Source organism: Tripterygium wilfordii, chromosome 4, assembly GCF_013401445.1.
Source record: "Tripterygium wilfordii isolate XIE 37 chromosome 4, ASM1340144v1, whole genome shotgun sequence".
Lineage (NCBI taxonomy): Eukaryota > Viridiplantae > Streptophyta > Magnoliopsida > Celastrales > Celastraceae > Tripterygium > Tripterygium wilfordii.
The window spans coordinates 877,138-902,105 of record NC_052235.1 but is presented as its reverse complement, the minus strand read 5'-3'; the positions used below and the strand labels follow the sequence as shown (position 1 = coordinate 902,105).

Sequence of the window (24,968 nt, the reverse complement as noted above, 5' to 3'; positions counted from 1 at the left end):
TCTAGTAGTAGATGAGATACTTGCTACTTATTTCAGACGTGTGAAAAAGCTTTTAAGATCGGTAGAAGGATAGAGTCGCCATTTCAATAGCGAGAAAGCATAGGTGTCTAAATCTAACTGGTTTATCTTTTTTACCCCGCATTAGTTAAAAGTCCTTGTCTTTCAATCACAAAAGAATAATGTTTCAAACTCCCAAAAAGTGACCCCAAAAGAACCCCCATTTAATGTGAAGTGTTGGATGTAAAGTGGATCTTACATATATGTTTTTAATGAATGATTATTTTTATAACACATAGATTTGAGAGACTTTTGAGATGATATTTTGATTCTCTAACATTGTCCATTACAAAATTACACCGAGTCCAACATTTATAACGCTTAAATTATGTCAATAATTGTGACTCTAGAACATTCATGACTTATATCCCATCAAGAAGGCATCCAAGATTCATTCAACCAGCAAGGGAAGCAAAGCCACAGTGACAAATTAAGCACCATCAATGGCATCATCGGAGTCGAGCAGTACTCACTTAGTAGGAGATAATGTGTTCGATCTGTCGCTAGATATGGAGATTAGTGCGGGGGAGACCTCGCATGGTGTTGAGTATTTTCCGTGGGAAGACGGAGACCTCGAGGAATCCATTTCTGTCACTGCACAGAAACCAGAAGCTTACACTCCTCAATCTTACTCTATCAATGGAGCGAAACCAGAAGCTCAGACTCCTCAGTTGCCGGGGCAATCGAATCCTTATCATGTGAAGGTGTCAAATATGCAGAATGGAAAGGCTGAGAGTGACTCTATGGCGGATACCCAGAAGAAATCGTCGGCTTCGAGCAGCACCCACGTTGAGATTGATCATGTTGTGGTGCGTATGCGAGAAATTGTGGAGCAAGAGCTCAATAGTCAAATGGATCATATTCCAGCAACGATATTCCAGGTGCCCAATTCAGTCACTGCAGTGAAGCCAGAATCATACGCTCCTCAAATGATAGGCTTGGGTCCTCTCCATCATTTCCGTCCTGAGGTCTCATATATGCTCAAGGGAAAAGTTGCTGCCGTCAAGAGGTTTCTTTGCCGACACCCCAACTTCAATATTGACGATGTGGGCAAGGAAGACGAGCCACGTATCCGTGCTTGTTACGACAAATTGTTAGATTTCAAAGGAGATTCCTTGGTATGGATGACTGTAATTGATGCTTTGTTCCTGTCTGAATTGCTTTCGACCCATTTCAAAATCAATCAAGAACAAGAAAGAGGATATGAATATTCAGTTGCAGGGAAGGAATTGGTTCAGAATGCCATACTCAGAGATGTCATGATGCTTGAGAATCAGATTCCTCTGTTTCTATTACAACAGATAGCGTTGAAGGTGGGTACTTCGTCTTCCCTTCCTCAGATATTGTTAGCTTTCTGCAAGGCAATGTCTCCATTCAACAACGTGAAGGAGGAGGAGAAATATGTTGAATTAGTACAGGAGACTTGTCCTCATTTGTTGTGTCTTCTATACATTCTAGTTGTCCCCATTGAGACACCACCCAAGATGGAATTGAGGATCTTCGTAGACAAGACTGAAGAGGCGTATAGTGGTGTTGTTCAAATTTTAGAGACGGCAGCAAATGTAAACGCACCCTTTTTCGATAGCATAAAGAAACCAACTACAGTGCTTCTGGGTTTGCTTAAACTTCCATTTTCCAAGCTTAAAACGCCATTTGCATCAAGAGATATTTCAGGAGGAAAAAACCCCCTGCTTGTCAAGGACGCAGTGATTCCTCCGGCCTCCAGCCTTACCAAAGCTGGTGTGATATTCAAGCCCAACACTAAAGACATCCGAGACTTCGATTTCATGGAGGAGGAAGCAGTGCTGTACCTACCCGTCATCAAATTGGGCGTGAACTCGGAAGTTATTTTGAGAAACTTGGTAGCTTTTGAAGCACTTTTGGGGTCAAGCTCAAGATCCCAACCAGAGCTGAACCCTTTTTTAAATCACTCAGCATGTAAAGCAATGGAGGCCGCAACAACACATGTACTTGCCCGGTACACAAAGTTAATGGATGGTATTCTTGAAAATGCTAATGATGTCAAGATTCTGAGAGATGCAGGTATCATCAAGGGACACTTGGAAAGCGACGAAGATGTTGCCAAACTATTCAGCGGGATGAGCGTATCGAGTGGATTAGCAGCTGAAGATGAAACCATTAAAAAGCTCAACAACTTCTATAACAATTCACAGAGAATCAAAATGCACAAGTTCATGAGAAAGTGCGGGTCCATTCTCTACGGTAGTCTCCAGTTTATTGTGGTTGTGTTGCTCCTGGCGCTGATGGCTGTGCAGACATTTTGCTCCGTCTACAGCTGTTCCCACGTATTCAAGTATGCTCTCTGAGGAATTTCGTCGAACAGGGGGGCATGCACGAATAGCGGAAGAATGTTATCTCAATGGGTGGTTCAGACTCTACGCGTGGTTTCCGGGTCTCTGGTCGACTTTCGACTCTACGGGCTCTATGAAAAGCCCACATATTGAGTGGGCTGTAAAACTCAATCATTGACCAAATATTGGGTTTCTAATTAGAAACAGACCAGAATTGGGCTGGATCGGTTATTGGGCTTTGCTTTAATCCTTGTGCTTGGAATTCTCCTTTGTAAATCTTCGTAGTCCATTAAAGTTGGCATAATAGACTTTTATTTTTATGTTTTATAAACCTTTTTTAACTGGCTGTAGAAATTTTTTTTTTACATTTTATCAATTCTGATTTTATATGATCTCTGGGGGACGAAATAAATATACGTTGCAGGCCGAAATTAATAATATAAAGGAAATATAATTTTCATTGTTTATACGTGACTTAGTAATCACAAGGAAAACTCGACCAGAAAGTAGAGGTGTAATACGGGCTCCGGGCCTGGCCCCGGCCCAATGGTTTCTAACGGGCTGGGCCGGAGTTTCCTGCCCGGCCCTGTAGAGGGGCCCGCCGATTTTAAAAAATGAAATTAATTAGCAAAGGGAATAGTTGTCACATAGAAAGTGACGTTTTGGTGGTAAGTGACGAAGTTCTTTGGTTCAAGACCTGTCTTTTAAACAAGAAAAATCATTTTTGATTAAGAAAGGGTGGGCCCGGCCCCTTGGGTCAAAGCTACTAAGCGTGCCGGGTGTGGTATTTGTGATTCACGGGTCGGCCCTGAAATCTTAACGAACGGGCCTTTATTTGGGCTGCGTGAAGGCGGGCCGGGCCACATTACTTCTATACCAGCAGAAAGTAGTTTACGCCTACGAAATTGGCGGTGGTACCGTGTTTCTCTCACTTCCGCAGTAATACGGTGTCGTATAAATGCCCTAAATGATTGGATCGAACGTACCAAAAAGGCCACACCTTTACACTCTCTTCGTAGATTCCATCTTCGCTAGTTAATATGGTAGTTTCTTCTGCAACTCCCTTAAGAGGTACGTTCTCTAGTTAATTTGTTTTGTTTAAGCTTCTGTGATCAGTTTTTTGGATTCTGAACTTCCATTGACAGGGCCAGATGAGTTCTGGGAATCACAGCATCACCGCTTCTTAACTTCCTTGTTTTCATTTTTCAATTCGTCGAAATCCCTATAACATTTTCCTTATATTTTCTTCAATTCGATTCGAAAGTTGTTGCCGTTTGTGCTGTCAGTATCGATTCTCAGTCTCAGTTACGGTAAGTATTTCTGTTCATTTTCTGGTTTCTTTCATAATTGTTACTAAAATTGTATACATGGCTCTGATGGATCTTAAAAAATTGGCTTTGGAGGAATCTCCACAGTTGAGGGGAATATATTAAAATTAAATTAATTAAGGTGAAAATTGAATATCCAAGCTTATGCCTTTGTCTGTTTGTTTAGATTCCAGAGAATAAAATGAATAGCTGGCCCCACATTACCCTTTTGTTTATTGATTAAGAGAAGAGAATAGGAAAAGGAAGGAACATGATATGTAGATTTTTGAAACCTTTTCTTTCATCTTTTCAGCGGCCATTCCAAGCGGTTCTTCCGGAAATGGTTTTTCCAATTGGTTGTGTTTGCGGATAATTTAATCTGTAACTACAAGGTTTTGTTTTTAGATGGAGCTACATACTGGATTTCCTGGTTCTGTAACTTCTGTACAAATTTTGTATAGTTGCTTTGTCCCAAATGTTTACTAGATAACTTATTGTTGAGTCGCAAAAAGGAATGGCTGGTAAAGTTATCTCTGCTCAACCCATTGCTGCTTTTGAGTATGATCTTTTTGATGGTGACCCTGATCACCTTAGAACTGTGGTTGCGACATCAAACCAGATGACTTCATGGATTGACCCTGCAAAATTGAAATTAATACAGAATCGGGAGGGGCCCTTTTGGTGATCTTTGGTTAACTACTCATCATCAGTCAACTGAAGATTATGACGAGTTCCATGAAGTGGCTGTCAAGATGTTTTGCCATATTAAAGAGGATCACATGAGAACTGTGGTGGACAAGTTTGATGATACATTTTTCTAGTGTCAATATGTAGAAGATGTTTGTTTGCTGCATGGAATCTCAATTATAAATGGAAAGGTGAGCATCGCCTTCATTCATCTTGGTTCCTTTTCAAGTGAATTAGCAAATTGGGAAATTATACCTGTATGTACTTCCAGATATGCATGGTAATGAAGCTCTATGAAGGCTCCATAGGTGACAAAATTGCTTGCCGCAGAGAGGGAAATCTGTCATTGCCTGATGTTTTGAGGTGATGCATATTGTATTCCTTTCTTCTTATTGTTTTAATGGGGAACATCACTTAATTATCAGCATCTGCTGACATTGTAGGTATGGAGCTGAGTTAGCATGGGGAATTTTGGAGCTGCACTCCAAGGAGATCCTAGTACTTAACCTCAAACCTTCAAAATTTCTCATCACTGAACATGATCAAGCAATTCTTGGAGACATTGGAATACCTTATGTGCTGCTTAGAATTCCATTAGCTAGCTCAGATATGTCCTGCTGGCTTGGAACTCCAAACTACATGGCACCAGAACAATTTCAGCCAGAAGTAAGAGGTCCAATATCCTTCCAGACTGACTCATGGGGATTTGGTTGCAGTATTCTGGAATGTTGACTGGAAGTCAACCTTGGCGTGGTAGGTTGCTTGATGAGATTTATGAATTGGTTGTCCGAAAGCAAGAAAAACCCAGTATTCCAAGTGGTCTTCCTCCTATTCTTGAAAATATTCTTTTCGGTTGCTTTGAGTATGACTTCAGGAGTCGCCCTTTGATGAGAGACGTATTACATGTCTTTACAAGGTAGGTTTCTTACCGACTTAGTTGTAGTTGTCCTATTGAATAGAATATACCTATTGGCTCCAACTTTTCTTGTTGTGAATTATGCTGTTGTTATGCTGTGACGTTAGCCGTATTTGTAAAAGCTTTCTCGGCAATCAGCTTGTGAAATGAAATGATGCAATGGTGAATTCGTCTCTCATACATATTTGACAATTTTTGTATCTTTGTCTGCATGTATGTGACGGCATGGCACATTTCAACACACAAGAAGGCGTGTCTCTCACATGTCTTGCTGTTCCTGCATTCCTACATTCCTTTATTTGAATTCTCAATATCTGATCCTCGATCTTGTAAATGAAAAAGATTAGGTTAGCAGATCGATTAGACATTTGATTAGACACAAGTGGTAGTTTGTGGAAAGATGACTATAATAAATTTCACGGAAGTACAGCAGGAAAGAAATAGCAGTTTCCTTTAGCTATGCTAATTATGAAAAAAAATAAATTATGCTTGCTAATTATTAAACAACAAAATAAAAGTTTTTTCATTCATTGCTTACAGCCTGCAGAATGCAGTTCGCACTGAAGGAGACTGGACAAATCTTGGGAGGAGAGGAGTCCCAAAGAATGTCAGTAGCGTTGGTTATACAGAGTGGTTTCTTTCAATGGATAGTCTGCAAGTGGGTGATGTGATGCGTTCCCGAAAGCCCCCTAACTCAAGCAAACCTGAAAACATGGATGTCCCAGAGGATACTGTAGTTGGTTTAAAATGCGATGCTGATCGAGATAATTATGTTTTGGTGAGGGTCCACGGCATCCATGATCCGCTAAGAGTTCATGTCTCGACACTGGAGAGGGTCACTTTTGGCTTGGCAGCTGGGGACTGGGTATTCTCAAAGGAGGAAGTCAAAAGGCATTCTCCACTCCATCCATCGCGATGGGAGTGTAGCTGTTGGTTGGATTCATAGGGTTTTAAACTCTCTAGAAGGGAAATTCTTCCAAGCTTCAGATGGCAGAATCTTATTGTGTGGGTCAATTTGCGAGGCTGAAAGATAATGCTCTTGGCCCTCGATTTGACTGCCCTCGTAAAAGGGTGGGGCTTGGGCTATAGGGAGGATAGGTTTGATCTTACCAAATGGATGCCTTGTTGTCAGGTTTCCGGGGAGGTTGACTTTTACAGATGAAAGCAGCGACTTCTTGGCTGATCCGGCTGCAGTGGAATTGGTTAGTTTCTGCTCTTGCCCTGGGATGGTGAAGAAGTATCAACATCTTGAGGATTTCCACTGGGCTGTGAGACTAATTCTGATTGCATTGTGTCTGTTTACTACTATGAAACTTGGTATTTTTGTCGGACACAAAATAGGTAGGTCAAAGGTAAAGAAACAGCATGCTAATGCCATTCACGTTGATGACCAAAATGCGGAGGGCCAGATTGCTGGTAACCCTGCATGGCTTCCTTCACCTGTCGTGAATGTGCTTTTCGGAGAAGGTGTTGCTGCTGCTACGGCTCGGTAGTTTTCATGCATGCGCTTGTTTATCTGCCTAGAGCTTGCTAAGTTTGCTTAAATTTGCTGGCTAGTTGGGGGGATTTTACTAATTCTTTCTACTTCGGCTACACATAATGGCACTGTAAATGCCAATCCACTTTACTGCACAAAACAGATCGGTGGGTGGTTATAAATAAGTGTACGGGGATAAAGGTGTATGTATTAAAATGTATTCTCTGATTCAATTGCTAATATTATATGTGTACTCAAGAACAACATGCTCTCTTTCACTCATAGTACAGAGGTGCTAAAGATACTAAAATGATATATGTTCATAATTTTCTCATTTATATAGGTATGTCACATAGATTAAAAAAATAAACAAATTTTATTAAAGAAGTCATATAGACATGTCACATGTTTATGTAAGTTTATGGATGTTTATTTTATGGATGTGTAGTGTTTTCGTTAAAGATATTAGAGCATTCACAACAATGCATTTTTGTTATCTTTGTTTTTGTTATCCCAAGGAGGCAATTTATTGTGTAAAATAATGGCTCATGAAAAAAAAAAGATGTGCAATGGAACCATTTTGTTGAATGCATTTTGCTTGGACAACCATGTAGCCATGGAAGTTGGTTGGCCTTGCAAATGACTTATTTGGTGGGTCTTATATGATACACACAAATATTTCACACATTTTTCTTGGTGAGTCTCATTTTTATTACACAAAAATCAAACTAGCAAATTTATACCATTCTACCCATCTTATTTCCACTCCCAACAACATCAACAAAACACCCAATATAATCACATCAACAAAACACAAATCCCTATACATTACCCGTGCCCAACAACAAATCACCATTGTGATTGCTCTAAGTGGACTATCGATGCTAACAGAGTTGGTACTGCAAGAAGTGGTGGAATACCCAAGAAACGTTCTGCTGGTATAGTAAAACAGATTATAGCAGATGTTTATACTTTATATACAGGAATTGGCCAGAAATACGTTCATTCATGAGTTGTCTCCAAGTGCAATACCAGCATGTCTCACAAGCTCCTGCGTCAACTGTGAAAGTCTGGCAATTTCTGTTTTAACTTCAGTAAAACATTCATTATTATCAGCCAAGCTCGTACTAGGATCACAACCATTTTCTGGGAAGCTATGAACATCAAAATCAGCTTCGATGCTCCGGCTAGTTTTAATTAGAAGTTCTCGGCTCATTTCTGCAAGTTTATGGAGGGCACTAGTTGCAGCTTCAACTTCTAGCTGAGTTGTCTCCAGCTGAAGCTTCTCAGTAACCAGGTCTCCAACACTTCTCTCACCGATCCTTTCTTGCGCCAATGCATACAGCTTTTTCAGATCATTGGCATCATTAATAATCTCTTCCTTTAACCTTTTTACTTCCTTCTCCCTTGCGTCTAATCTCTCCAGAACAGTTTTCAGCTCCTCGTCTTTGATTGTGAGATCCCTCTGTGCAGCAAGAACTTCCATTTCTTTCATTCTTAAGCCCTCCCTGGTGAACTTGAGTTCACTCTCTAGCTGCTTAGTCTGTAACCTAAAATTATCAGTTGGTTTAAGATCCAATAGCTCCATTGAGTCAAGGATCATGTTAGATTGTTCCAGTGAATTATCACTCTGATCCTTAGTTGAAAGAACCAATTCATTTGTAAGCACCGCGATCCTTTCTACTGCACTTTCAGCTTCAGAGATTCTTAGTTTTGTATCATTCAACTCAGTTTGCATTGTTTGAACATGCTCATCTTTCTCCTTTAGCATTGTGGTGGCCTGAATAAGCTGCTCTTCTTTACTAAGCATTAACATCTTAAGCTCCCCAACCTCCTGGTGTAGATCCTCCAACTTATTCCTTGCATTGACTAGCTCCAAATCTTTCTCCTCCAAAATAAGCTGCAGGGAAGCATGCTCAAATTTCAAATGCTGGATCTCTAGCTTTGCCTCTACCAATTCGGACTCTTTAGAATGAAGAAGACTCCGTGTTTCTCCAAATTCATTATTCCTCTTCTCTAGTTCCTCCTGTAGACAAGACGTCTCTTGTATTGCCAGCTGCAAAGAAGATTTCTCTTTCTTCAACTCCTCCAGTAAATCTTCTATTACCCCCTTTTCCATGGACAAATCTCTTTCAAGCTCCTTATTACGAGCCTCCACAACTCTAAGCTTGACTCTCTCACTCTCAACTTCTATATGGGCATCTTTCAAACTTGTCATGTAAGCCGAAACACTTTTCTTTTGTTCTTCAAGTTCCTCAAGCTGCTTCTGTAAAAGCAGATCTTGCTCTTCGATCTGTATTCTAGATAACTCAAGTGATTGCTGAGAAGAAATGAGCTCAGACCGAACATCAGCAAGAAGCGTTTTCACTCTTCTGAAATCCTCCAGAGTTCCATTAGTTTCTTCCACGTTCTTAGATGCTTTCCCTGCCAGCTTCTTCAGTTCTTCCTGTGCTAATAACCACTCTGTTGCTTGCTTCTCTAAATTGAGCTCTGTAGCCTTGAGCTTCTCCTCTTTAAGCTTCCTGACAGTCACAGAAACTTCAAGTTCTTCTTCTTTTTCCCGGATAGCTTTTTGAAGCCCTTGAATCTCAAATTCTTGTTTTTTCACGACCTCATTCGCTTCAGTCAGGAGCTGAGCCTTGTATTTAAGTTCAGAATTGGTCTTGGCAGCTTCCTCATCCCTCGTTACCAGTTCGTTTTTCATTTTATCCATTTCTTCTTTTTTAAATGATAGAGCAGATTTTGCAGCAGCAATCTCCTTGTCTCTCTCCTTCAACTGAAGCCTTAGATCTTCTATCTGCCTTGCTTGAGAAGCTAAGCTAAGATTTGCCTGCTTCAGTTGCTCTTCAAGTTTTTCATACTTCGAACAAGCAGCAGCAATATCTTTTTCTCTTTGCTCCAACTCCTCCTTTGCACGGTCTAGTTCACTATGCTCCGATAGGACCATTCTTTCAGCATCTTGCAGAGCTTCTTCCTTTTTCTTTAAAGAAATCAATGCAGCCTGAAGATCAGACTCCAGGTTTTCAAGATTAAGCCCCAGCAGGACATCCTCAGAAAGATGAGAATCTCCATTTATCCTCTCTTCTAGCTTTTGAGTCTGTGTAAACAATCGCTCAAGAAGAACTCTGGTAGGTTCAGTTGCCCCATTGTCATTAAACTTATCTTTTATGTCATTTCGGACCGACCTAACAATCTTCAGAGTTGAAACTTTTCTTTTAACAACTACAACAAATCCATATCTCTTCTGATTCCCGTTAAAACTCAGAGAACATAACTGCATAAAACATTGCATAAGAATGAACATTCATTTCAACACAAACCAATCAACTGAGGGTACAAGCGATCTTTCTGTCATTTCCAGTCCTTCCTTATATGGCTAGACACCCAAATAAAAATGCTTGAATAAACAAGGTTATGGCCTACAAGTACAAAACAAACTGCAAAATCATGTTCTTTGAATCTGTTTCGTGTAGTGCAGCAGATTACTACAAGTTCTAGCAATCCATAATGAGCTCCAATACAAATCTTGTCCTCTTACATTATCTTTTATAGAAACCACCGTTAGTGGCACATAAAAACAAACAAATAACCTACTTAAGATCTATATAAAAAATAACCCATTTTAGGACCCGAACTCATTGACGTTTTGCAAGTAGTTCTAAACTGAGGACAGTTTCCAGAGGATGACAATATCTCTGTGCAAAACAAAACATGTCATGAAGGGAAAACCATCAAAGAATTCACAAACCAATAAAGCATCAATTCTGATATCCCATTTTAGGCAAGTCGATCATAATCCTTTAAATTTCGATGGAGCAAATGAACTAAAGAATTTCTCAATCCCCAATCTAAATCGTAGCTCCTTTAACAGCAAATTCAAATGCACAAAATCCAAGAGCAGATTCTTTGCAAAGTTATCCACAAATTCCTTCAACGTATGCGCCTTCAAAGTAGCAAAACAGGCAAGAAAGAAACAAAAACCCTAGATTTGCACTCGCGTGCGTGCGTACGCATACCGTGTAGTTTTGTGTGTACAGAGGAGTACCTGGGAGCAATGGTGGGAGGAAATGATAGGAATGGTGGCGCGGAGAGTTGACGAGAACCCCATGACCCAAAGCTTGCCCACATCCGTGCCCAAATAAACGAAATATCAAGCTCTCTCCTGGATGGCTATTCCATGAACACTGATTCGAGTCAACGATCGATCTCCTTTAACAAGAAAGAGACCAAGTCGAAGAACACAATATTACAGAACGAGTGAGAGAAGATAACCTAAGCAACTTTCGCACACAAATGGTAGAGCGAGAAAGAGAGATAGATAGAAAGGAAGGTTGGAAATGAAGCAAGGCACGGGAGGGAAGGATAGATGCTCACGTTAGCAGACACTATGTTGCGCCGGTTCTTGAGGCGTTGGGTTTTCGGGTAGTACGGATTCGGATAAAGGAGAAGCAACGTGTACCCCCTATACAAGGATATGCTACAGTACACTCGTTACCACAAATGTACCTTCCTTTTAGCCAATAGGTGCTTCGAGAGGGCAATTGTCGCTTCACGAGTTAACAAGAAAGTCATAAATGTAGAGTGGTGGATGCTTCCTAACCAGACAAGTGTCAAATCCACGACCACGGAGAATGCCTGGAATACAAGCCAGTCAGAACAGAACTCAGGAGTAGGAGTGTAGGACCCCTCGAGTATGTAGAGTACAAACGTTGTTCACATTTCCATGGACCGGGCCCAGACCAAGGCCTCATGGTAATTCCCAGGCCACCACTTACTCCAACTTTATTTAGGATTAACTTCTTGGGCCAGGCCCGATAACTTGCTCAAGCAGATCCAACTAAATAATAAATATTCCCACTTGAGCGGGCCGAGGCGGAATTGAATCCTCACTTTAAAGTTTAAACTTTAGGAAAACTTTAGTCACACCCCACATTTTACTAAATACACCCCGTCAACTCAGTTTTTCAAGGGATGATCAACTCAAATTGGGGTGTCTTTAGTAAAAGGTGGGGTGTGACTAAAGTTTTCCTAAACTTTATTTATGCTTAATTCTTGGGTGACAAGAGATGTAAAAAAAAAATAAAAATGAAAATCAATATAATATACATTTTTATTTTTATTTTTATTTTTTAAATATGAAGATAATCTCGTTGACAAGATTTCTTATCAAGAAACTGCTAGAAATAGAATTGATAGGGCATATTTGACAGGTAATCCACATTTTTGACTATAGACGTTTCCATCAAATACATGTAACATCAATAATCTACCATTGGATGTGGTCATCAAAGTCAATAGTAAGTAGATCAAAACCCTATAAAAAGGGCGGATCACTTTTCAGTTATTAATGATTAAAAACCGATTATGACAAGGAGTGGTCGAGTCGATATTCTATAAAAAAAAATTAAAAAAAGAAGAAGATTTGATTGGCAATAACAACCCAATAGATAAGTCTGATGGGGCTCTAGTTTTCTATAAAGCTGTAAAGTAAATATATTTAAATATACTAATATTTAGTTAATGAAGTTGGTCGGAGTGTTGACTCACCCTTTTCGTATAAAGATAAAGCCTCATTATCAACTTCTTCAAAGTAGGAGGTCCATGTCAATATATTAAACAAAAGCAGCTCCCAAGAATTACCAAGATATTAATTATTTAGTCTCAAAAGGTCAATTAAAGGTGCGTTTATATGATACGGTTTCCTTCTCGAGATAATGTCATGGTACAGAATCTGGGTCTTTCTGTTTCGGAATAGAATACGGTCTTTGAAAGAAGGAGCTCTTCGCACTTTGGCCCTAGGATGTGCTCTTTGCCTTTGGCTTGGCACATAATTAATACATCTATTTCACCATCGATCGCCCCTCTTTCAAAAATTTATTGAGATCCCCTTTAAGTTTAAGCTCGAATGGCGCTGAACTCTATTCTCGTCGGTCCTATCACCCCATAGCAACGATAGTTTTTACTATGTTAAGTTTGTTAAAAGCCATTCAAATAAACTGATGACATCATTAAAACATAATTTTATAATGTAGGGAGCTTTAACCTCTCCCACCAATGGACACTAACGCTTTGATAAATAGTTTGTTTGTAGAGCTAGATTGCACACGATTGCGCGCTACTGTAACACGAGCATTTGGCTTGGCGTGTAATGTGCATGCCAAAGAAGAAGCCAGAGGAAGATCTAGCATGATCTCTTCGGGGCATCAAATTTAGACGGTCCTGATTTATCGAACTAGTGTGGGGGGTACTGATACAGTCATCTAGACCGTTGAATGACACTGTGCAAAGTGATATATTATGTGATGATCTTGGTAGATGTGATAGGTGGTCTGTACGGGTCTTCATGATAACGTCATTATGTTTCATAGTACCTTCTCTCGCATGCGTATGAACAATGTTCTGTACGCCGGGGTCGGGGATTAATATGTCTGCGGGTTCTTCATGATAACGTCATTATGTTTGACGAGACACAAAAAATATATGGTTGTATCAAAACATATTCATAAATTTTTTAAAAATTATTTTAGCCCTTAAACTTAAACCACTACAACCAGATTTTAGAGCAACTCCAATGAGCATATTTTCAACACTTGAAAATGAATTTTATGGAAAATTTAGAGTGTTGGAGTTCTACAGTTGATGAAAATGAACACTTGAAGACACATGAGATAATACTTTATTGATAATGACACTTGTTTTATAGGTTGTTGTAGAAAATGACACTTGAAAAATAGAGTATGTATATAGTTGATGAATAGTGAAGAGAGAAATGATGAAAATGAAAAGAAAGATGATGAAAATGAAGAGATAAGATTAAAAGGAAGAGAAATGTAATGAAAAGTAAGAGAGAGATAATGGAAAGGAAGAGAGAGCAAATAGAGAAAATGAGTAACAAATATTGAAAAGTATGAAGTGTTGATGAATAGTGTATATTGTGGGACCCATACACCCAATTAAATTATGCCACCCAACAGAGGAAAAGATAGAGAATGGTTTTAGAGTGCTTGATTTTTCTTATGCCATTGGAATTGCTCAACTGACCTCGAACACCAGAACATAGGGCTGTTCAATCGAGATGTTTTTAATTTTTATTGCCAAGAGGCTTGATCCACAAAACAGAAGCAATCAATTGGTTTCTCTCTAAATGAAAAATTAAAATTAGAGCATATTCAATTAATTTAGATAATTAAGTGGAGTAAATGATCCGCAGCGTGGAATGCAAGTGCGATCCGAGCGCGTGATCGTTTGGAGTTGGCTAACATAATTACATAAATAGACAAAAAAAAATAATAGTATTTAATGCCCCAACGAACCTTTTTCCATTGCCCACACAAGGCATGGAGTATCTCGAGAGGATTTGATATGATGTAGTATCTTATTAAGCTAGAAGGGAGTTAATACTATTCTACAAAATCCAAATCCGCCGCTGAGAATTCCGAGGAAGCGTTTGTTATCTCGAGAGGATTTAGATTTCTTCTACATGCGCATTTCACACACACAGAATTTAACGAAAGGGAGAGAAGAGTGGTGTGTGTACGTACAGGTTCTACAGAAAACAAAATGTATGCAGCAGAGAACGGGCTCAAAGGAGACCCAAGGCTAGAGGCCATTCATCAAGCCATTCGGGTCGTTCCAGACTTTCCCAAACCAGGTTTTTCTTGCTTCTTTCAGTTTTTTGGTCTTTAAATTATTCTTGCTTTGCTTTTTCTGGTTAGAACTTAATGTTTCGTTTCTGTGGGGAAATTCGTCGAACACTTTGTTTGTTTTCTTGGTAGGGATAATGTTTCAAGATATAACGACATTGTTGCTGGATCATAAAGTGTTCAAGGCAACGGTGGACATCTTTGTCTATCGATACAGAGACATGGGCATTTCTGTTGTTGCTGGTACGATTTCGTGCCTCTGTTTTTCGTACTTTTTCATCAAAAAGAAATTTCCTGGACCATCTGTTTGACAATGTGCGATTCTTGCATGGAAGAAACGATCAAAAGAAAAAGAATGGGAGAGAAGGGTTCGGACCATTATTATTACTTAATTCATGTGAATTACATTGGGAAAAATGGAGGTGATTTATAATTCGCAGGCTCCGTTATTCCAGTGATTTTCTATTTTTCTTTAATCATTGCTTATGTTAGCAATATTATCTGCAGGGATCGAAGCCAGAGGATTCATGTTTGGTCCTTCAATTGCATTAGCAATCGGTGCAAAGTTTGTTCCTTTGAGAAAACCTAGAAAGCTACCAGGTATGCATGCCGAAAATATTAATTTTGTTTGTTTTCTAATATAAAGTTGAGAGGTCGTACTTTTGCATATGTTCTTACATGCCATTTCAAAAGTCAAGAGAGAAAATCTATTAAAGTAGAAAGTTGATCAATGAAGCATGGACAGTAGAGAGGGGGTTGTGCGGAAAAGTATTTGTGTTCGACTCCGTCGATGTGTCACGTCTCTTTGTTTAGTATTCTGATAGTTCACGATTGTCTTTGATTCTCTCCTATAATGGCACTTCTTTGATGCATGGGTTGTTCGGAGGCACCCAGTTTTCTAAATGTTGTAATTTGTAAGGCTATCTTTATTTGATGCAAATTAAATTAATGCACTCAAGTGCTGATAAGCACCTATTCGGTAGTCAGGTTGGAAGTTGAGAAGTTACTTTGTTGATCAATGATGTTTAATATGTCATCACAAGTTCGTAAGAACAAATTCCGAAGTTCTATTATGTATTTAAATCTTAAATTAATTGATTCTCTTTAGCTCTCTCACTCGCAAATCCAGTTGCGGTAACTATAGGATCTTCTGAAACTTTCTAGTTCTTTCTTCTTGGTGTTTTCAGTTTGTATATTAGTTTATTTTATTCGTTTTAGTTTCACTCTCCATAGTTTAGGTTTCACAATTGCCACTAATCCAATTGAGGCTTGGAAATGCAAATGTATAGGTAAGGTAATTTCTGAAGCATATGAGCTGGAATATGGAACTGATTGTCTTGAGATGCACATTGATGCTGTCCAACCCGGGGAACGTGCATTGGTAATTGATGATTTGGTGGCTACCGGTGGTACCCTCTCTGCTGCGATAAGACTTTTAGGTAAGGTCGTTTTAGTGCTTTGTTTGGGTAATCCTGTAGTTCTTATATAATCCGAGTTTCTCATCACAAACTGAGTTAACCGTGGGCATTATGTTTTCTTAGAACGTGTGGGTGCTGAAGTGGTTGAATGTGCTTGTGTGATTGGGTTGCCTGAGGTCAAGGTAATGAATTATCTATGTTAATTATTTCCCCAAGTATTATAATCTTCTTGTCATGTGCCTTGTGGTGATACTTCATACTTGGTAATTTGTACATGGTTTATGTCGCGAAGTTGATTTGCCTCTTGATGATTGGACATCTTGCAGGGGCACTGCAGGCTCAATGGAAAGCCGGTTTATATTCTCGTGGAGCCACGCCTAGTAGATAATTGTTGCAGAGGTATTAGACAGTTCTCAAAAATTGTAGTTAAAAATACCTTTAAGAGTGGTACTGTGACATCGGTAAGTTAATGGAGGATGTTCTTTTTTATTCATAAAAAGGTTATTGTTACCCTTCTACTTTCATCGAACCCAACACCTTCAGGCTTTCATGTTTTATAATGTAGATAGCAACGAATGTCTAGCTTTGGATTGTGTTTCGATATATTGTCTCAACTGTTAGTATTATTTATTGCAGATCTATGTGAACTCAATGAGCTTAGGCGGAGATGCCAACACAAATGATGCTTAAGCAAATGTTCATGGTAGATTTCTCCACCAAAGTTGGGTGTTATGATGTGATATATGCTTCTCTGATCACTCTGTACAATGTTTATTCTTTACGTAGGCTGTTTTTTAATGCCTTTTGAGTTTGAACAAAAACAGGAATGAAGGCGGCCTCTTTTTGTGTACATATATACACTGCATAATAGCATGATTTGGCAGTTCTCCGGCAAAGTAGTAGTGTCCTGTCTGATTATCCATGGGCAAGCAATTCTGCAATCTAACCACTGACTAGCCCTCAATGTTAAAATTGGCTATCTCTCACATTAGGGTTTGGTACAGAAGTGTTCGGAGAAGGAATGTTTAATGCACTGCTGATGTTTATAATGTGCTCTCTTGGCATCTACTCATCAATGGTGTCTTTAAATCGCTCGTCTTACTTAGAACTGAAAAAAGGATGATAATAATAATCAAGAATTATCTTAACATAAGTGGCAAGATATACATATCCGCACTGCTATCACAAAGCAGTGAGATCAACCTGTTGACAAGTGAGACTGAATCAATGTGTCAATTTAATTTGACTGCTTATCTATGATATTCCCACTCCTCTTTAGATTACAAAGGATATAGAGAACAAACATTCCTGATTCGCCTATACAGGTGGGTACAAAAGTAGGCGATAACTGCTGGTTTAGTGTAAACATTACCAGTTGAAATGCCAGCTGATTCAGAACCGCAGTAATTGACTCGCCGATGCTATGTTTCCACAGGCTCGCTTGGTATGCTTATCCTTGGAGCTTCTATATTACTATTACAAACTTTATCCATTTTGAGGACACGGCGTAGAGCAGCGTTTACCTGTTTTCTCAATCTCGCATTATCGGTGAAGATTTCTGCTAGCATCTTCCTCAACTCAACATCTATTGTTCTCGAATCATCATCATCAATGCCAAAATGTACATTGGCTCTAGTAGTGGTTCCATCTTCCACAGATAATTGTTGTGCCTGATCAAAGTTTTTTCAGCAGAAAGAGGGCTATAAGTAGCATTCAAATGACATGAATCTGGCAGGAAGAACAAAACATCTAATCATTTTGATAGTACTGCGAGTTCAATGCCATAGGTGGGGACTAAGAGAATCTACAATATGTCTCACTCTCGCACTCAAGAGAGAGAACTTCACAATATCCAAAGAAAAAAGGCCCAACCAAGACATCAAGACAGTAGCTTAAGCAGTCGAGCACTAGATTGGGCACTGTAAGCAGTGATATTTTCTTTTCAATTTTTTTTAAATGATGGGAAAAAACTCTACCTTTAGCAATTCTTTCCCATCTATATCAGTTATACAAACTGCAGTGATGTTTTCTTCCCTCTAAACACACAATGATGCATGTACATAGTGCTGCACCATTAAGAGATAATATGCCCAAAACTGAGTATAACAGAAACAAAATTTTGCTTTGAATGTGTGGCAACCTAAGGTAAGATGGGAGATAAGACCATTCAAATGGGTTGAACAGTGCAAGATAGATGAGAGAACATTGTTTAAGATGGTTTAGCTGTTTAGGTATGTAAAATGTAGAGATATTGGTATGGTGGCGTGTAAAGAATCTAAAGATTAAAAAATTCAAGCTAAAGGAAGTTCAAGGTCGTCAGTACCAAGACAATAAAGTGAGTTGAAAAATACCTCTGCAAGTAGCAGGGCAAGCTGGTCATCAGATTTAGTCAACAAGTTCAAAGCATCTGTCAAAGAGGCTGATTCTGTGATCGGATTATCTTCATCTTCAATGGACAGTTTAGCACTGCATTCCTGAAGCTGGTTGCAAAGAATCCTGCATTCATTCAGCAGCTTCCTCCGACCAATTTTTCCATGCTCACCAATTTGTCTTTCCAGTTCAAGAAGTTTCTAAAGAAAATATAACTCCTCGTCATTTTTTAATAATTTTGGCTTGAAAGCAAAATATCAAACTCATTGCAAGTTCAGTATTAATAGGAAATAAACTAGAAAAAAAAATTTCAAACAAAAAACCATGGACAATAGAAGTGGCCCATCAACCCAATATCAGTAAAAAAAATTGGGTCTTGGAGACGAGAAACCTGGCTACCCTGCTAACTCATGCGCACCCTGGGAGCATATACTAGACAGACAATAGTTCCAGAACAATAGCCAGAGACAAGATAGAACTCAATTGCCTGTGTTCTTGGCTTTGACTTCCCAACAATGCTAGCAAAGCTCAAAGATTACTGCCACATATTTAGATAACTCACACCCAAAAACAAAATTTTATATAGAAATTAAGCACTTTAGCAAAGTAACAGATCACCTCAACTTCAGATTTTTCCTTCAGTGACTGACTAAGCTCCTGCTTTAGTTCTGTCTGGGAGCGTCTGAGTGATTTAACCTCTTTAACAAGAACTTTAATATCTGCTTTTGATTTTGCTTCTAGCTCTTCATATTGCTTTGACAATTTCTCAAGCTGCTCTTTGGTAGCATTCAAATCATCCAGCAATTCGAAGTTTTCATCAATGGTAGATTCTTTTATCAAAACAGTAGATGACTTTTCATCCTGTAAACGTTTCATCTATTATTATTGAATAAGATATTTTGTTCTATCAGAAAAATCAATATCTTTTATTCTTTGGTTTTCCAAATTTCTTGCAACCACAGGAACGATGCACATGCATATTTTTATTTTACACACAACTTACATGTATTTAGTTAGATGAAACTTGAAATGTCGTGAAGTATGTCATATTTGTTAATTTCTTCTCTCAGCATATCTAATGTGATTCATCAGTGTAATGAAAATATGCACTGCTCCAACCTATTAACACAATACAAGGATGCACAAAAAGCTTTGTCGTTCATCTAAAAGACCATATATACCAACTTATGTTCCCTGAGGCAGTTTCAAGGGCCCAACAAAAAATTACACAGATTAGAATAATCCTGCTGCATGTGAATTTTAGAACCAAAAAAGGAAGCAAGAAGAAAAAAGGACAAGGCATGACCTCTTCGGATTTCAATTTCAACTTCATTTCCAAAGATTTTTGCCTTAGTTCCTCCATATCCCACTGCATTTGGGTAAATCTGTCCCTCTCTATCATAACGGCTTGCTGCAGGTTTTCTTTACTTCTCTGTTTAGTAGCTTCAAGTTGCACCTCCAAATCCCTGACCTGAATAAATGAAATCAGTTATACCCACATTATCATACGAGTAAAAAAAGTTGTAATATTGAAACTATGGCCCCATCACCATTCAACAGTTGCGAGATTTGTTAGGATCAGGACTGAACAAGTGAAAGAAGTTATTGCTTTCAAGTAAAACCCATTAAAACTACAATGCAATAGAACATAAAGAAGTAATATAAGAAAAAATTTGAAGTGTTACGAGATGATAAACTCAAAGATATTTCAGGAACGTGAGATAAATCTTTACAGTACACTTCTCTCAAAGGGTGGCTATATAGAGAAGCAGTCAAGTTATTTGAGGCCCTACAAGAGAAAAGATTGACCAGAATGCTATTGCTGACCACATCCTTAATAAAGCATGTTGGACTAAATTCCCTTGTACAAGAAATTATAAAGGCATTTCCTGGGGCTTGTGAGACAGCTCAACCCTTAAGTAACCAATTAGTTGATATGCCCCTGCCAAGTACAATAATCAAAGTTTTCATTCTTTCGACATCTTTTCAAGATTCTCCATGGAGGTAGCTCAAAGTCGGAGAATATGTTTCTTACAGAAAGTACCAGACATTTACGCTTAATATTTTCCCTGATAATTTGCCAGAAAAGGAATGATTATCACAAAAAATCCTGAAATTCAATAAGCACAAAAATGGGAAAAATCTAAAGATCACACAAAAAAAATTTGAGACTAGGAAAACAATATACCTTTGTGTCAAGATAATCTTTAACTGCTATTTCTTGATTTAATCTTGATATAAGATCCTCCATGTCTGTTTTTGCAGTGACCAGTCTGCGCTGCATGGTCAACAGGACCCTGTTCATCTTAAGGCGTTGATCCACTGGAATGACAAGTTGTGAGTTAGAAGCAAACTGCAACTCTGTACCGCTATGAATCTCTGTACTAATTGATACCTCAGCACCTCCAGAAAGATCCAAAGACCCATCAGCAGATACATTTGGAATGCCAGAGAGTGAAAAATCACTGTTTCTCAAAGAACTTATGTCACTTCCAGCACTTTCCGTCGACAGCTTTCGAGCATGACCTATAGTTTTGCCACGCTCAGGCTCGGAGAAAAGTTCCAGTCCATTGGTTGAAAGAAATGAAGCTTTGGAACCATTCCCATTGTAATTATCCATATTTACAACATTATTAACAAGATTGGCATGTGGTTTATGCCTTGGAAAACCTTCAAGCTGCTCTAGAATAGTTTGTCCCATAAAGAGTCCTTCATCAATGTTGGAGATGCCATAATTTACAAGCTTTTCTATAGGGTTAGTCAAATCTTCACCCAATGTTATATCCCCCACACCAGTTTCAAAATTTTCATCCTTTCCTAGTCTTGGAGTGCCAAGATCGGATGTATCGTAAGCCGTATCACTGCCATAATCAGACGTGATTGAAGAACTAGCACCAACAAGTGACAAGCTTGAGAGGGGAGGAACGTGAGGTGAAGATGTTGTGCTATTGCTGGTATTATTTGCTTCAGAAGCTTGCTGATCCACATCTTGAAATGCTGAAAATAGCACGAGCCTTTAACTAAAGAGAAAAGCAAACTTTACTGTATTATTAAAATTAGATATATTTAACAAGTTATCCATTTTCACTTTAAGAAGACATGTAGAGTCTAGATATTTTCTAAATACAATTGAATGACACATACAAGACCTAGCAGCAGCTTCTAATTCGAGAAAGGATGCGACTGCTACAGTTCTTGATATATCAATGTCAGATAGTAGCTTTGTCATCCATTCCTCCAATGAGCACCTTCTCTGCAACCACACTAAGTCTTGTTAATAATATTAGTCACGGCATACATATTTTCTCTTTTCTCTACGACCTACAAGCAGCTTTCAGTTCTACTTGTGGACAAACTTGCCAATAACCCATAACATCTTCATGCATAAGAAAAAATTGGTTTTTGTAGGATAGCTACCATATTTGAAGAGATCACAAAAAAAAAAAGAAAGCACCTCAACATTTACTCCCTAGAATGCATCAACTAGCTTAGTTGGATGAGGTAAGCACACAACCACATAAGACGGTAAAATATCAGAGCTTGGAAACAAAAACATGTTAAGCATTGCCTGGAGTACAAAAAATTTAAAAAAAGTAACCAAATGTCTAGTAGATTGAGTATATCTAACTCATAAAGCTGGGCAGACCCATTAGAAGAGGACCAAGTTAGCACGTCACTCCTCAACTTGTGTTGCGAATTTGTGATAGATAATTTGGGCCTTTATCTTGATAACTGACTAACCTACTACAGTCTTGGAAGTTGAGGGGCTAAAATGATCTTAAATGAAATTCAGGGGCCATTTCAAAACTTCTCCCTAAAAAAGATTACTGTGAACATCGAATCTAAAATTAGAACCACATTCAGAAAATATTTCCTTTGCTATTTAATATTTCCATCACATTTAAAACAACGAAGTACCGCTGACAATGACCACATACTATTGAAAGTAAAACCGATAGCAACATGTTTTGAGAATCGAAGTGACGCATTCATGCATCTGATAACGACCACTGCAAACCGAACGATGCAGAATACACATTGCCTACCTCTTCCAACAGTTCCCTACTTTTCATACGCAAAAGTCCCTTGGGAGGAGCCGGCGGAAGACTTTTCTTGGGAAAGGCCTTTTTAAGCTGAAAAAGGATTGAAACAATATATAGCCAAACTTAGAGAATATAACACTAATTACCTTAGTCACAAAGGCTGATTATGGTTCTGTAAATACTTTCAACATTCTAGGCCGCCAAAATTTCCCCATGTATGACAAAGACAATACTCTTTGATGCACTCAAATGCAAAGAAAACCCTAGACTTACATCACTAAATAACTTCAAGAAATCATTAAATCTTCTCAGTACACCACGTGTAATTGAAATCTCACCGGGTGATTGCACACCAACCTGAACCCTGTAAAACTGCCCTTTGAGAATGTTAGCAAAAAAGCACAAAAAGCATGTGAAGGTTATCAAAATATAGATGACTGTCGACATTATCAATATTAATGTGTCTATCACTTCCCTCTTTTTTCCAAGTTTATAACATATGCAAACCATGCAGATAAAAAAAAGATCAAATAAGTTAACATGGAGAACAAAACAATTCAAAATGCTTCAAAAGAGTGAACAACAAATTTAAAAGTTTTTTATCCAAGATAACAATTATCACCACATGTGTAAATCTGATAAAGCCTGTAACATATTTTCAAAATCCACAGCAAACTAAGTTTCACAAGCCGGAAATATGATGCAGCTATTCAAGGATGACCAGCAATTTTCACATGAATGAAACTAGAACTGATCTTTAGAAACAAATGCAACTTGTTTGCAAATTTCTCATTACGAAATAAAAAGATATAATGAAGCATCAAAGTTAGAAATTTTGACCATGCCACCATGGATACGGAATGAAAATCTATTCCAATTTTCAGCAATCTAGTAAGATGACTCATTCTGCAACCTAAAACAATGCACTATTTTCATCATTCTGTCTCCCAAGTGGATTAAATACTGTCAAATCCATTCCCAGAAACTAATATATAAATAACCATCTAACCCTTGGTATAGAATAACATTGGAGAGTCGTTCAATTTGAATACCACTACAGGATCTGAATCTCTTGATTTTGGAAGAACCACCCATGAGGGTATTGTGACACAATAACTCCATCCTGTACGAGGATCGTGAGGCCAAACCGTGTCCTGTCCGTTCTGCATGAAGCACATGACTTCTGACATAAGAACCAAAGCCAAAACTCACAAAAATATTTTCAGGGAGCAGGTTTGAAATTTGAATATGAAAAGAAAAGTTGAAAAGCTTGTAGTCATAGACGGACAAGTTTCTCAATTACTGACGATGTGCCCCTACACGAGTATATAGAATGTAAATTAAAACAGTGCCATTTTTAATGAATGAAACCAGGAGCTGCCTCAATAGGACTATAGAAGAGCTTTGAGGCTCCTAAAATCTTAAATTGGAAGTACAGCTAAATGTTACAATGCACTTTCAGCTACCAAAAAGCAACCTATACATCAGTATGGGGATTGATATCCATGAACTAACATACCCATAACCACTGAATGTTTGATATGGTATGAAAATAGCCACCTAAACGTAATCACACATACCACAGTTTTAATCAACTTCAGTCAAGAGAATGAGTGTCTAACAATTAAAACTGATTTATAAGTCAAGAATTGACCAACAGTTAAGTAACCAAACTGCCGCCTAATACCAACAGCTGGATGACTGAACCAATTATAGTAATTCCACTAGCCGTTGATTCCTAAAAGAGCCTATCGTAGTCACATAACTCTCTGCTTAATTAGAATGAATGATTGACGAATTTAATATACGTTGAAGTACGGAAAAATTTCGAAAATTACGTCGATTGCCAGAACAACTAACCCATTTTCGAGGGGGCGGGCTCCAGTCCATCCCCAACGGCAGCGGCGAAGTCCCATCGTGCCTGTGATTCGGTGGACTGAGCCTCGGCATCATCTTAGCGCGCACACTCTCTCTTTCTCCCTAGAAATTGACAATTATACTTGATTTAACCAAATTGCCCATCTGATACTCTCTATCGAATTGAAGAGCTAGGGTTTTGCCTTTTGGTTATAGGATTGGTAGAAGTGGCCCAATCGGAACCGAACAAAAACGGTGGCGATCGTAAACTTTCACATCCACAGTCGTCACTTCCGTTCAGTGCCAAACCAAAGGGCACGTTAACAGAGGATAAAGAAACGTCGCGAGACGAAGCCGCGATGTGTAGTGTATCACCTGCTTCAATTCTAATTCCGTCTCTTCTTCTTCGGTTTCTCCGACTCTTCCCGTGTCTTCGCAGAGAGAGAGAGTCTCTCGAGAGTCATCAAACAAGGAAACTTTCGATCGAGTGAAAGCCCAATATTATTTTTGTCCGTAGCAACTATATTGAACTTCACGGGACCGACAATGTGGGTCACTAATCCGGCCCTTTCGGTTTCGCTTATTGGGCTTTGGGCTCTAGTTTTAATCTAAAGCCCTTAAATGGGCCCTTGGGCCGCGTCTCTATTTTAGTATTTCACTGGGCTTAATCGGAATATAAGAGACCCAATTGGCAATATTTACTTCGGTACCAGTGAAAAGGCATGAATGGGAAGACAAGAGAGCATCGATCCAGTCTTAACAATACAAGACCATATGTCTCCCAAAATTGAGCCAAAAAGGACATTTACAATTAAGCTTGTCCTGGTCAGTGCATTTATTTACTTGTTGGTCTTGGAATTCCTTCATTTGAGTACATCAGA

The 24,968-nt window shown here is 38.7% G+C and overlaps 4 protein-coding genes and 1 pseudogene across 13 annotated transcripts; 3 read left to right on the top strand and 2 right to left on the bottom strand.

Moving 5' to 3' along the window:
• The first annotated feature begins 358 nt into the window (after positions 1-358).
• LOC119996229 (putative UPF0481 protein At3g02645) lies at positions 359-2,715 on the top strand. Its single transcript, XM_038842791.1, has one exon. The coding sequence runs from the start codon at positions 501-503 to the stop codon at positions 2,382-2,384; it is 1,884 nt and encodes a 627-aa protein (XP_038698719.1). The 5' UTR covers positions 359-500; the 3' UTR covers positions 2,385-2,715.
• Positions 2,716-3,334: 619 nt separating this feature from the next.
• Positions 3,335-7,040, top strand: LOC119997777 (annotated as a pseudogene).
• Positions 7,041-7,396: 356 nt separating this feature from the next.
• Positions 7,397-11,156, bottom strand: LOC119997652 (coiled-coil domain-containing protein 18). The gene is made up of 2 exons (XM_038844796.1): positions 10,802-11,156; positions 7,397-10,030 (listed from the first exon to the last, which is right to left on the bottom strand). The coding sequence occupies exons 1-2, from the start codon at positions 10,862-10,864 to the stop codon at positions 7,763-7,765; spliced, it is 2,331 nt and encodes a 776-aa protein (XP_038700724.1). The 5' UTR covers positions 10,865-11,156; the 3' UTR covers positions 7,397-7,762.
• A 2,930-nt stretch (positions 11,157-14,086) lies between these two features.
• LOC119997655 (adenine phosphoribosyltransferase 5-like) lies at positions 14,087-16,713 on the top strand. 3 transcript variants are annotated; one of them, XM_038844807.1, is made up of 8 exons: positions 14,087-14,407; positions 14,532-14,642; positions 14,735-14,821; positions 14,907-14,999; positions 15,689-15,838; positions 15,941-15,999; positions 16,144-16,216; positions 16,454-16,713. In XM_038844807.1, exons 1-8 carry the CDS (start codon positions 14,317-14,319, stop codon positions 16,498-16,500), a joined length of 711 nt encoding a protein of 236 aa, XP_038700735.1. In that variant the 5' UTR covers positions 14,087-14,316; the 3' UTR covers positions 16,501-16,713. The 3 variants fall into 3 exon arrangements, with proteins under 3 accessions (XP_038700735.1, XP_038700734.1, XP_038700736.1); XM_038844806.1 differs by having other exon boundaries at positions 16,144-16,278; XM_038844808.1 differs by lacking the exon at positions 14,735-14,821 and having other exon boundaries at positions 16,144-16,278.
• A 206-nt stretch (positions 16,714-16,919) lies between these two features.
• On the bottom strand, positions 16,920-24,578 carry LOC119997653 (PX domain-containing protein EREL1). 8 transcript variants are annotated; one of them, XM_038844798.1, is made up of 11 exons: positions 24,291-24,578; positions 24,091-24,210; positions 23,240-23,413; positions 22,504-22,594; positions 22,234-22,320; positions 21,332-21,440; positions 20,376-21,184; positions 19,494-19,658; positions 18,806-19,048; positions 18,169-18,387; positions 16,920-17,487 (listed from the first exon to the last, which is right to left on the bottom strand). In XM_038844798.1, exons 2-11 carry the CDS (start codon positions 24,144-24,146, stop codon positions 17,239-17,241), a joined length of 2,202 nt encoding a protein of 733 aa, XP_038700726.1. In that variant the 5' UTR covers positions 24,147-24,210; positions 24,291-24,578; the 3' UTR covers positions 16,920-17,238. The 8 variants fall into 8 exon arrangements, with proteins under 8 accessions (XP_038700726.1, XP_038700728.1, XP_038700725.1 ...); XM_038844800.1 differs by having other exon boundaries at positions 22,504-22,602; positions 23,283-23,393; XM_038844797.1 differs by having other exon boundaries at positions 24,091-24,578.
• Positions 24,579-24,968: the final 390 nt, after the last annotated feature.